Here is a 12,148-nt window from a genome sequence, read left to right on the forward strand (position 1 = left end):
GAGCTCCCGGCAGGGCGTGCTCTTCACACTGCGGGTCTATGGTGAGTGCTTTTTTTTTTTTTCTTTTTTAACTCTGCAGCAAAAATAACTCGACAATGTAGGAGTTAAACAGTCTCTGCCCACCAAGCCTGCACAGCAGTCTCTCTCCTACAGTTGAACTGCAACCTCCTAGTTAATGTAAAGATCTGGAAGGGCACGGGAATGGTGCTGAATACTCCTAGGGATGTGAATAAGCATTCATGCTTGTGCCCTGGTCCAGGGGAGCAGTCTCTGCTTTACCCACTTATCAGCGAGCATGGTTATTCCTGAGTAAAAATCCCTGGATAGAAATATCAGTCATCAGGGACATCTCACCCCAGACACATCCCTGCAGGGGTCTTCCATCCCCAGGGCCTCCTGCACGGACCCATCCAGCATCACCTGAGGGGGGCTGTTAGGCCTTGTTTTTGTCTGCTCTGTCACCTGGTGGTCTCGGGGGCTCTGCTCTCCCAGTAGTGTCTCACGGATATGCTTGCAAGAAGGCAGGGTGCTGCTTTCTTCCCATCAGACCTGTATCCTCACATTTTGGTTCCTTTCCTCTTCCTGCAGAGCAGCTGCCCCAGCCCACAATTCACTGCAGTGCCAGGAGCTGTGTGAATGGACCCTGTACCATCACCCTGAACTGCACAGTCCCTAATGGTGGCAATGACATGACCTACAGCTGGAGCACTGCAGAGCCCCACAGTATGACTGCTCAATGATCCACCATGAAAATCTCTCACCCAGATCTTCTGATAAATGTCATGTGCACAGTGCAGAACCCCATCGGCAGCAACTCCACGATGGCCTCTGTCAAGGCCCTTTGTGCAGGTAACATGCTCTGTGGGGAAGTTCCGCGCAGCCCGAACCTGGGGAGAATGGGCATCAGGGCACCAGGTTTGCCACCACGAGGGACCTGACTAGGCAGGCACTGCTGCCCCACTCCCCAAGTTCATTCCCCCTAACCCTGCTACCCAGGGAGCCACCTGCACTCAGTCCTGTGCAGGGACAGACCAGCCCAAGAGCTCCCTGCAGGACTTCTCCTCCCTATGGAAGCACCCCAGGGGCTGGCCCCATCCCCCCTGCACCCCTGGACAACCACTGCAGGTCAGCACCAGCCACTTCCCCCTGGCTCTGACCCTCTGCCTTGCTCTAGTTCCAACAAACCCACCTGTCCAGGCCTCATCGTTGTCCTACTGCCAAGCCAAGGGGCTTGTCCAGCTGCTGGTGCCAGGGATGCTGATCACCAGGATCATGGCAGTGCACGTAATGGCTGGCAAGCAGCCGAAATGGGAATGAACAAGACCCAGCCCACACCAGCCCTGCTCTGCTCTGGAAGAGGAGGACAGAGGGAGGCTGCAGCATGGAGAAGAAGCAGCTGGTGGGTCTGCAGGAGTCTGACTCCAAGTGTTGTAGGCCAGTCCCTGATGCAGCGCCTGTCACTGTGGGTCCACAGGCACCCTGGAGCAGAGAGTCCCCCCATGGCTGCCTCCTCCCCTGCCCAGTTGGGCTGGCAGACCTTGGCTGCCAGTCCTCAGAGCAGGGACCGGCTGCACTCTGGGGCCTGCAGACATGGGCAACACAAAATATCACTGTCCTGGGAGCAGCTGCAGTCTGTAAATGAACCTTCCCTCCTCTACACCGTCTGTGTTTCTGAACCCTGCCAGTGGCAATCCTTCCCCCACCCACCAAGAGCCCCATTGGGCTGCATCATCCCTCAGGGCACCCTCATCCATCAGCATTGCCCATGCCAAGGTCCCTGCATGCCAGGATCTCCACTGGCAGGGCCATTTCTTGCAGACCCCTCACATTTCCCTGTTGCAGCAAGCACAGCCTGGTCCCGGCACCACTTCTGCCCCTGCTTGGATGCTTGCCCTGGGCACCGCACCCTCCCAGGTGCTGGGCATGGCCTCTGCTCCTGCTTCTCCTCCCATGCCTTGGCACTGCCCTACTGCCAGGCCAAGAAGCTCGTCCTGCTGCTCCTGCAGACACTGTCCCTAGTGCCCAGGGGAAGGCTTTTCATGGGATTGGACCAAGGAACATGGACCCCACAAGGTGCTGCCCCCCTGTCCCTGGGGACTCCTGTCACCAGGGGCACTGCCATCCCAAAGCTGCAGCCAGCTCCAAGTAGGGAGCACTAATGCTCTCCCCAGGAGGAGGAAGGCTGTAGCCTCATGCTCCTGCCTGCCTGGCACTCAGACAGTGGCTCTGGGATCCAAGAGTCCTGCAGCACTCATCCACCCTGGAGACCCCCCAGCAGAGCCTGGCCTGAATCCAGCATTGATGCAGGGCGCATGCTACATCACTGCCTGGCACAGACCCAGAACTGCAAGTTGGCAACCCAGCCACTGCCTAACCCCTGCTCCCAGGAATGGCACAGTTAGCCCCCCTGCACCCCAGCCCATCTGCCTCTGTCCCCAGGCTGTGCCAGCTGGTGCCTCTTGTAGCAATCCCTTGGGGGCACCAGTGCTGGGGACTTCTTGCCAGCTGGGGCGGGGGGCAGCTGCAGCTCATGGGGCCAAAGCCAAGTGCTCCCCCCAGGCCTCCATCCCAGGTGAGCCCTCTCCCGGCTGGTTTCCTGGCCATCTTTTCACCCAGCACCTGCTTCACTCCCCCGGGCCAGGGGCTGGACCCACCAGCTGCCTCCTCCATCCCTCCTTGCTCTGGAGGCTGCAGCTCCACTACGGCTCTCAGAAGCTGCTGGTCTCATGCCGGGGCTGAGATGTGATCAGTGCCCTGCAGGCAGCCATTCCCCGTGCAGGGCCAAGCCCTCCTGCCTGTTCCAGTGCTCGGTGCTGTCTTCCTGGCAGATCAGGATGGGGAAACCAACGCTTCCTTCCTGGGAGCTGCCCAAACCCCAGTGGGCCCTCGCCTCCCTCTGCAGGGCTCTGCAAAAGGTCACGCGCTGCTTGGGAAAGGTGCAGGCCAGGGGGCAAACACAACAGCCCTAGGGGGCCAGAGTAGGGGGGCTGTGGGCTGGAGTTGTGAGGTACTGGCAGAGCTGTGAGTTGGATGATGGAGCTGCCAAGGGACTTTGCAGTTAGGAGGGAATAGCAGGAGGGAGAAGGGTTAGGATGAAGGGGCCTCAGCTGAGGAGGTGGGAACCCAGCACTTTCCCACTCTCCAAAGCAGGAAGTTGCTCCACTGCCCCATGAAACACAGGCTCACACATGTGTGCACATGTGTACTGCGCATGGGTAGCACACAGTGTAGGACACAGGGAGCCAAGTCCTGCTTTCCTACTTGGCTTTGGCCCCAGGGAGGTCTCTCCTGCCAGCTCTGATGTCCCACCAAGGGGTCTGCTCCAGGCTGGCCTCAGGCCCAGAGGCTGGGGCAAGAGGAGGGAGCAGGGTGTTGTCTGTCGGCCCGACTGTGGGGTCCAACTAGGGGGAAGCACATTGAAAGCAAAACTTTCCTATACTAGAAGCAGGAGGCCTGGGGGGCTGGCAGCTCAGTGGGGAGCAGGGGAGCCTCCTCAGCTGACTGTTGGCTGGTGGTGGGTGAGGCCATGCAAGCTGATCATCCATGTGAGGGCCCCCGTCCAGCTTCTGGGTACAAAGAGGCTATCTATCAAAGCTTTCCTGGGAAGAGCTGAGAACAGACCTCAGGGCCCTTCTAGGAAGAGCCAAGAACAGACACTGAGTGACTTAGGTCTTGCCAGAAAGAGCTGGGAATGGACCTGAGGCCTGGAGGCCTGCCTTGCACCCACAGCAATGCCCTTCTTGTGAATGGCACAAGGAGGAGGACGGGCACTGCCCTCAGTGGCTGGAGCTCCCTTCAAAATTTGGCCCACCCCATGCACACGTCTCCTGCAGCTTTCCTCTGCTCAGAGGCACCGTTGGCCACTGCAGGTCTCCATCTGTGACCACCCCCCGCCCCAAAATCTGCCATGCTCAGTGGGCCAGGGAGCCCTGCAGTCAAGGAGTGCAGCCTTATCGCAGCCCAGCAGCTGCCTACAGCACATGCTCTTATCTTGCCACCTCATCTGGTATCGCCTTGAAAAATCTGCTGCGCCCAGAGATCTGTCACACGCTGTTCCCTTTTCCAAAGAAGCAGCATCCCCGCAGCCCCTTCTGCCAATGCACAAGTGGAGTCACGCTTGGCCAGACAGTATGGGCAGCACAGGACATCCTGACTGCAATGAGGAACAAAGTGTTCCTCTCGCTGGGTTTGGCGGTCTTGCCGAGTTCAGCCGCAGGGATTCTTGCCTCCAGGTACGTGCAGCACCCGGCACCTTGAGACAGAGTTCAGTGCCAATATCTCAGTGTTACTGCACCACAGAAAAGGGGAGGGTTGAGACTGGTGTACCTGTACTGAGACCGGGCAGGGATCCACCCTAAAGGAAATGGGAAAACAGGGGATGGAGGGACTTGCCCAGGGTCACTCAGCAAGCCAGTGGCAGAGGCAGAAATAGGACACTTCTGTCTCCCTGGAGGGCATGTGGTCTCCCGCACCCTTCCCCTCCCCAGCATGGAAGGGAGCCCGGTTTCTGCCACCCCGGTGCCCCATTTATAGGCCACACAGCTCCTGCCTCACTACTCAAGCCTGCAGGGCGCAGAGTCAGCAGAAGCGTGTGCAGCCCAGAGATCCTCTCCGTCGTCTGTAACCTAGAAAGCCTGATGCTGGGGAAAATCATCTCCCGGCTGCACCCAGGGGGGCTCGCAATTGCCCCAAGAGCCACAGTCCAGTCACCCACATCCTCTGGCCAGCAGAGAGCAAAGCCCACCATGTCTAGGGGAGTCTCCATCACACCAGCACCTCCGGGTCCCGTCTCCATGTGCTTCCACACCACAGCTGAGCTCAGCTGGAGTTGCAGACTTCCAAAGGTCGTGTTGTATTAAGATTAGCAAAACCAGGCATATGAGCCATTTGTACCAAACCGCTGAGCCCGGTCCAAACTTTGTGCTGACTAAGCTGGAGCTCAAACTTTTAATCTTATGTCACAAACATCACCTTGTATGGGCATGGTGGGGATGTAACAGGGAGTGAAGGTAGAAATTTGAGCCAATAGGTATGGGGACATTAGCATAAAACATGTCTTTGCATTAGATATGGTAAATCAGATAATAAAAGGTTGTGGTCTAGAGAGCACAGTCCCATATGCTTCGAAGACGGCGAAGATGATACTGTCTATCCTAAGGGCCATCTTTTAGGGGAAAGTGTTCACTTAGCAAGGTACCTCGTTCATGGCTGGGTAATGCCTTGAGCTGTCTCTTCTAACCCGCTCCATAGAGCACAACTTGTCTCTCCTCATAGCTCTCCACCTTGACCACACCTAACCCTAGGACCTGGAGGAGTTGGCAGCACCTTGCTCCTTCACCTCAACCCTGAAAACAGCTGCTGGAGACAGGACATAGGGCTGTTTGGACTTCGGGTTGGAGCCTGAGTTCCTGTGGCCTTCATCTAGAAAGAAGACAGAGGGGGCCTAGCAGCAACCGTATCTAGTACAAGGGCCACGGTAAGTGATCTCCAGCACAGAAATGGTTGTTATCAAGTGCATGGGAATTGAGGGTCCTCCGGGGTCCTGAGTTTGCAGCATGACTGGCTCTTTGGCTCTCTCAGATGCTGGAAAACTTCTTTTGATGGAGGTCGTGGTCTATCCTCTCTCTCCAGGACAATCCCAGTGCCCACAGCCTTGCTTCATGCTGGGAGTCAGAAGCCGGGTGCATCCTGGCTCAGCATGGGTGGGAGGAGGGGAGTGCTCTCTTGAACGGCGCTGTGGTGCCTGCGCTGGGTGGCACTGGCACATCACTGGTACTGGCCCCTCAGAAGGACTTTTTGACTTGGAAACTTCCTCAGACCCCGCAGCAAAGCTTTTAGACAAGCCTGGGAGAGCCGCCAGCTGGGAGGGTGGAAGGGTTCCTAGAAGCAAGATCATTTCTCACACATGACACTTTACAGCTGGGAATAGACCGGTGGCCCCCAAGCCTGGCTGAAGGCCACCCTACACTGGAGCTCTGACATCCCCCACCCACGCCAGCCGGCACCCCAGAGCCTCGCCCCAGATTTGCTACCAGCAACTGAAGAAGGAAGTCACAAGATATTGCTTGTTGCTCGTTATCACTTTGTGCAGAGTCGCTCCCAGCGACTGACCTTATCAGAGCATCCTGCCTCTGCCTCTGCCCCACTCTTCAGCCAGCCACAGCAGGATGGATGCCCGGAAGTCCAGTCTCCTCAGCTTCCTCCTGCTTGCAGGTAAGTGCCAAGCTCTTGCCTGGCTTGTCTGACCACTCAGGAGGTGACAGGGGTATTCCCATAGCCATGGCGGGCACAGTTGTTGGGGCTCATAAGTCACCCACTCTCTTATCCCAATGGGTCATCCAGATGTGACCAGGTCAGGGGAGGTGGGAACATTGGGTTGTGCTGTCCCAGCTGTTGCAACAGGAATGGTTTGCCGTTCCCCAAGCAATGGCAGGGCAAAGCAAACCTGCCCCTCTGACACTTTCTGGGGAGTGTGGGGTCCAGGCTCATTGTAGAGAAGGGTCTTGCTGGGTTACTCATTAGCTCCAGGTCCTAGGACCATCAGGCCATCTGCTTGGTAGCTGTACTTTCAAGGTGGGGTGGGAAGCAGGCTGGATCTCAACTCCAGAGGCAGCCTGGGGCCATTTTCTGTCATCTGGGAGGCTGAGAGTCAACCCCACCCTCTCCTGTTGGGGATCGTGAGTTGAAGCCCTAAGTCATAAACCAGCAGCTCCAGTCGGCTGGGGCGGGAGGGAGGGCCCGTCACATAGGCCAGCAAGATTAGAACAGCTGCTTCCCAAAACGGCCCCATGGTTTGGATTCACTGATGCCTGGAAACCCCCCTGCCCCCGCCCATGGGGAGTTTACCCTGTGCCCTAAGGACTTTCTGTTTATGCCACAGTCCATTGCCCTTTGCAACCCTCCTGCCATCGCCCCTTCGCTTTGCACCCGCATCCTGCAGGGGAGAAGCAGCCTTTGGTTCCCCTCCTGGCAAGTCAAGGGGCCAGAAGGGTCACAGAGACTCTGACCCAGAGCTTTGTTCTGCCCTGTTTTGAAAGCCCTGGGCCTTGCCCTGCTTCCCATGGGAGCCAGTTGTTCCCTTGATGGCAGGTCTGTCCTGCCAGGAGAGGTACCCGAGTCCCTTCACCCCCCTCTCGGAGCCCAGCTCCAACAAGCATCGCTGACAAACACAATGATGCAATCCCCCTCGCCTCCCCCCCGCCTCCCCGCACAACCCCACACCCAATTCTGACACTACGGTTTTTCCCACAGCAACAGGAAAAGGCATGGTCCACAAGCCATTGCTGCACCCAGCCTGGAAACCCCAGGGCAGGGAGACAGCAGCAGCAGCTGTTGAGTCCTGAAGCTCTGCCCTTGGGTTGATAGGATTTGAAACTGATTTGTCCGATTTGACCCGGAACATGAAATATATTCATTAAAACAAATACCTCTGCCCTTGGGGAAGAGATGGGTAGAAGCAGCCCATTGTCAGAGCAGATGGGACCAGAAGGGGGTGAATGGGGCATTGGGAACAGGAGCCCCTCAGATGATTCAGCAATGAGTGTGTGTGCACGCGCGCATGTGCATACGTATGTGTGCACGTGTGTGGGCATGCATGTGACACACATACCCCACTGCCCTCTGCCATATGGAGTCAGAACTCCCCAGCTCTGTGTCCAAGACCCTGCGCTGCTCACAAAGATTCCCCTTTAACTCAAGCTGCCTCTTGTATTTCAAGTCAGGCACTTCCACCTCGAGGCATCCAAAATCACACTGGGAGACTCCTAAAATAGCAACCTGGCACCTTCCGGGCCTCTGTTGCCCCATGGTAATGGTATTCCTTCTCTCATCTGTACCGTGTGTTTAGCTTGCATTCTCTCTGTGATGGGGATTGCCTTGTAGGTGTTTGCTACAGCATATGAAATCACGCTTCATCCAAAATGGGATATCATTTATCAAAGCAAGCTACAGCTACATGCACACGCTGGCACTGCTGGACTTCCACCCAGCTTGCGCTCCACATGGGTCTCCTCTGTTTACTAGGGAGTGCTCCCTGTCTAGGAGGCCTGTGCGAGTCAGCAGCCATCCAATCTGGCTTCGGATCCAGCCACTTCAGATGGCCGTGATCTGATCCAATCCGCACCGGGTTTCCGCCTCGATCCGGCCAAGCTTTGGAGCCGACTCGGAGATCCGGCCATAGGGTATAATGGAGAATCAGTGAAATAACTATAACTTTGTTGTTTTTTTGTCTGATTTTGCTGACCCTTGCTGGGATGGTAGCCTCTGCTGAGAGCATGAAGCCTGCCAAGTTTCAAGAAGATCGGTGCCGGGGTTTGGGGGGAACATCACCCTTAATTCTTGAAAGCCAAACTCATGTCACGACTGTGTGTTACAATACAGGGGGGTCCAAACTGCAGGGGTGGTGGCTCTTACTGAGGCTACAAAGCCTGCCAAGTTTCAAGATCGGTGCAGGGGTTTGGGGGGAACTGCCCCTCAAGCTGCGGACAAGCACACCTGGTGCCACGGGTGACACTGCGTGTGCTAAGGCGCAGCGGGGTGACAGCTGCAGGGGTGGTGGCCCCTGCTGTGACGCCGGCCAGCTGTGGAGGAGATCGGTGCGGGGGGTCCTGGGGCCCTGCACCCCTGGCTGCTGACAGGCAACACTCGTGCCAAGCCTGTGTCTGTCCGGGGGCAGTTGATTGTCTGTATCGAGTCCTTCCTCTCCTTAGCCTGGGTTTGTAGGTGCTAATTGCTGCTCGTTAAGTCGTTATGTAGTAGCTAGGTCCTGTGTATTGAGCTGGGACCTGGGTCCCTGATCCCCAAGTGAATTATGATTGATTGATTGATTGATTGAATGATTGGTAACCGGGAACACAGCAGCTGAGCAGCCAGGCCTGCAGCAGTGTCTCCCCTCCCGCCCCAGGACAGACACGGTCAGTCCCACAGCACCCGTGGCACCAGTTGTGCTTGTCTGCAGCTTGGGGGGCACTTCCCCCCAAACCCCTGCACCGATCTCAGCTTTGTGGCCTCAGTAAGAGTCACCAGCCCTGCAGTTTTGACCCCCCTGTGTTGTAACACATAGACGGGACAGTTTTGCTTTCAAGAATTTGGGGTACAGCTCCCCCCAAACCCCTCCACCGATTTTCTTGAAACTTGGCAGGCTTCATGCTCTCAGCAGAGGCTACCATCCCAGCAAGGTTCATCCAAATCAGACAAAAAACAACAAAGTTATAGTTATTTCCTTGATTCCCAATTATACCCTATGGCCGGATCTCTGAGGCGGCTCCAAAGCTTGGCCAGATCAAGGTGGAAACTCGGTTCGGAGCTCCCAATTGGACCGCGGCCATCTGAAGCGACTGGATCCAAAGCCAGATCAGATTGCTGCTGACTTGCACAGGTTTACTGTCTAGCACCGGAGATAGCAGGCAGAGTGCAAAGAAATGCACTGCAAGGTGTCTTTGTGGCACTGAGCACAACGGGGTTGCAGGCTCATGGGGCTATGGCCATGCTGCCACTAGTAATAGGGGCAGGGCAGAGCAGTTTGCTGGGCCTGGGCCCAAAGCAAAGTCCCAAAAGTAGCTGGGGACCCACACCAGAGCCAGCTACAGAGCTTTCCCCTGTCACCTCATGCTAAGCGTAGGTTTGCTCGGAGCACAGAGACCCAGGAATTTGTCCCTAATTGCACATGCATCTCAGGGCTGCAACATGTTCAAATGAAAGCTGGGTAGAAACCAGCTGTGGCATTGTTACACACTTTCCAGCATTAACTGGATAGCCTGTTGACTCCTTTTTGTAGCTGGACAGCCATTTTTATCTCATACATGTGTGGCTGGTCTAAATGTATCGCACCGTTAACCAGTTCATGGAGTAATAGATATAATGTCTAGCAGGGCCCTCATTTGTGCTGGTTGCCACCCTGGACCCTCAGACTCTGTGCTTTGAATGGGGTGCAGCGGTCTTCCCTTCCTACCCTGAGCTGCTGCTTTGAGCAGCAATGATCCTCCCTAGAGCTGGCTGCATTTCCAGGACCAAGAGCCCTTAAGCACCTTCCTGTGGCCTCTTGTGTGTTTCTCCAGCTCTGGGATGTGCCGTAGTGGTCTCACACACTCCGGAAATCAGCAGGCTCCAGGGCAAGGAGGTTACATTCTCCGTGGAGGTGGGAGACAGCTCCAAGTTTGACTACCTCATCTGGACTCTGCACGGCCAGCCAGTGGTCCTCAAGCAGCGGGGAGAGCCTACCCTCGTGCTGCTGCCAGCATTGGCAGGCAGAGTGACCCTTCAGGAGCCCAGTGGCAGCTTGCAGATCCGCAACCTGTTACTGGCAGACAGTGGCCTGTACGTGGCAGCCACACAGAAGGGGTCAGAGCGCAAGCGACTCCGGCAGTTTTGCCTGCTCGTCTTTGGTAAGTCGTAGCCAGTGGGGTGCACGTCCATGAGGCCAAATGCCATGGGATTCCCCATCAGGGCAGCTGGTTTCACCTCGTCAGTAAAAGCAGTGCCAGAGAAAGAAATGAGATATCCATGGGCAAGAAGTACCATCATGCTCCGGGGTTAGGAAGGAATATCCAGAGGGGCTGTGGGGGATCATATCCCCTCTACAAAGCAGGAGGCAGCAGGGACACAGACAAGGACAGTCAGGTACATCCATGGCACAGCCCCAGCCCAGAGCACAGGAGCCCTTGGGGCCTTGCAGATTGGGGCGGGGGGGGGGCGGGTTGCAACAGGTGGTGGGTCCGCTTCCATGCCAGGAGGGTCCCCCAGGTCTGCTTGGGGGTCACCGGTCTGGTTCCCCCCCACCCTCTTTTCCCTTTCCCTGCAGACATCATGGGCAATGTAATCTCCTGGTCCAACGGGAGCTGCAGCTTGGACCTGACCTGCCGGGTGGCACGAGGCCAGGACCGCGACATTACCTACAGTTGGAGACCTGCAAAGGTGGGCAGAGGTCCCTCCAGCCAGGGTCCCAAACTCTCCCTCTACCTGGACCCCTCGAACAAGAGCCTATCCTACAATTGCACGGTGCAGGACACCAGCAACTCCAGCTCCCTCAGCATCGAACCCTACCAGTTCTGCCACAGCAGCGTAGAGACAGCAGGTAATTGTGCACTGGGCCGGAGGAAGTGGGCACCTAAATGCACTGAAAGCACTGGCCCTTTGTAGCTCCATGCCTCAGTTTCCCCAAGGGAGCACTCCCAGGTGCCGAGGGAGGTGCTGAGGTGGTGAGGGAGCTGGCTGGCCTTGAGCACAGCGCTATCCCAGGGTAACGGGGAACAGGGTGGACACACAGAATGATACATATACAGATACACAGGGGTTCCCTTGGAGTGCTGCCCGCGCCTGCCCCCAACACTTACATCACCCTGGGGCACCAGGAGAGCCCCCAGAGAGGGATGCTGGGGCTGGGGGCCTCCAGGCTGAGCTCACCAATTCTTCGTCCTTTGCTCCAGCCCACTCCATGGCCAGTGTGATGCTCTCCTGCCTGCTGAAGGCCTTTGTCCTGGCGATGGTGGTGGCCCTGCAATGACTGTGCCCCACTACAAACACCAGGAGTGAGCTGCACCCAGGAGGGATGGATGGATGGACCGGGAGGAAGTTCCCAGCCCAGCTGCTGCTTGGCTCAGCTCGTGTCTCGTCCTGGCATCATCTTGGCTGAATGCGCCTCTATCCTGCAGGGCTGCTGCTGCTTTGGGAAGCCTCTGTATTCTCCCACCTCCCATGGGAGCTTCCCCTCCATCCCATTGGGGTTTAACCCAGTTATACCCACAGGGGAACAGACCCCTGACCCCGACCCAAAATGCATTGCCCAACTTCTTCCTCTTTATGAAACCCATGACCCTGTCTTCTCCTGCTACCCTACATGGGGGTAACCCTGCCCTTCCCCTTGCATAGATACAGACCTCACCCAGAGCCCCCTTAACACCAGCTTTGCATCTCCTCATGCCTACAACTCTCTCAATAAACCAGGGATGACATTTGAGCAGCTCTCTCAGACCATCCGGGTGTTTGCCAAGGGCGACAGGCCCTTGGGCACTGCCTCCAGCAGGTTCTTGCTTTTCTGGGAGGGGGTTTTAAATTGGGCTTGAGATAAATGGGAGGAAAAGTCCAAAGCAAACAGTGCTGCCAGAAGAGCCAGAGAGGCCAAAGTTGTTGATAGGTCGCTTGGATTTCTGCA

At 56.6% G+C, this 12,148-nt stretch overlaps 1 protein-coding gene and 1 pseudogene across 1 annotated transcript; both read left to right on the forward strand.

The window, feature by feature from the left end:
* The window catches only part of LOC112551733, a 13,696-nt pseudogene extending 12,379 nt beyond the window's left edge, over window positions 1-1,317 (forward strand).
* A 3,815-nt stretch (window positions 1,318-5,132) lies between these two features.
* LOC102387793 (SLAM family member 9-like) lies at window positions 5,133-11,941 on the forward strand. The gene is made up of 5 exons (XM_006032598.2): window positions 5,133-5,476; window positions 5,920-6,213; window positions 10,056-10,382; window positions 10,799-11,071; window positions 11,424-11,941. The coding sequence occupies exons 2-5, from the start codon at window positions 6,168-6,170 to the stop codon at window positions 11,498-11,500; spliced, it is 723 nt and encodes a 240-aa protein (XP_006032660.1). The 5' UTR covers window positions 5,133-5,476; window positions 5,920-6,167; the 3' UTR covers window positions 11,501-11,941.
* Window positions 11,942-12,148: the final 207 nt, after the last annotated feature.

Source organism: Alligator sinensis, unplaced genomic scaffold (assembly GCF_000455745.1).
Source record: "Alligator sinensis unplaced genomic scaffold, ASM45574v1 scaffold811_1, whole genome shotgun sequence".
NCBI classification, from domain to species: Eukaryota; Metazoa; Chordata; order Crocodylia; family Alligatoridae; genus Alligator; species Alligator sinensis.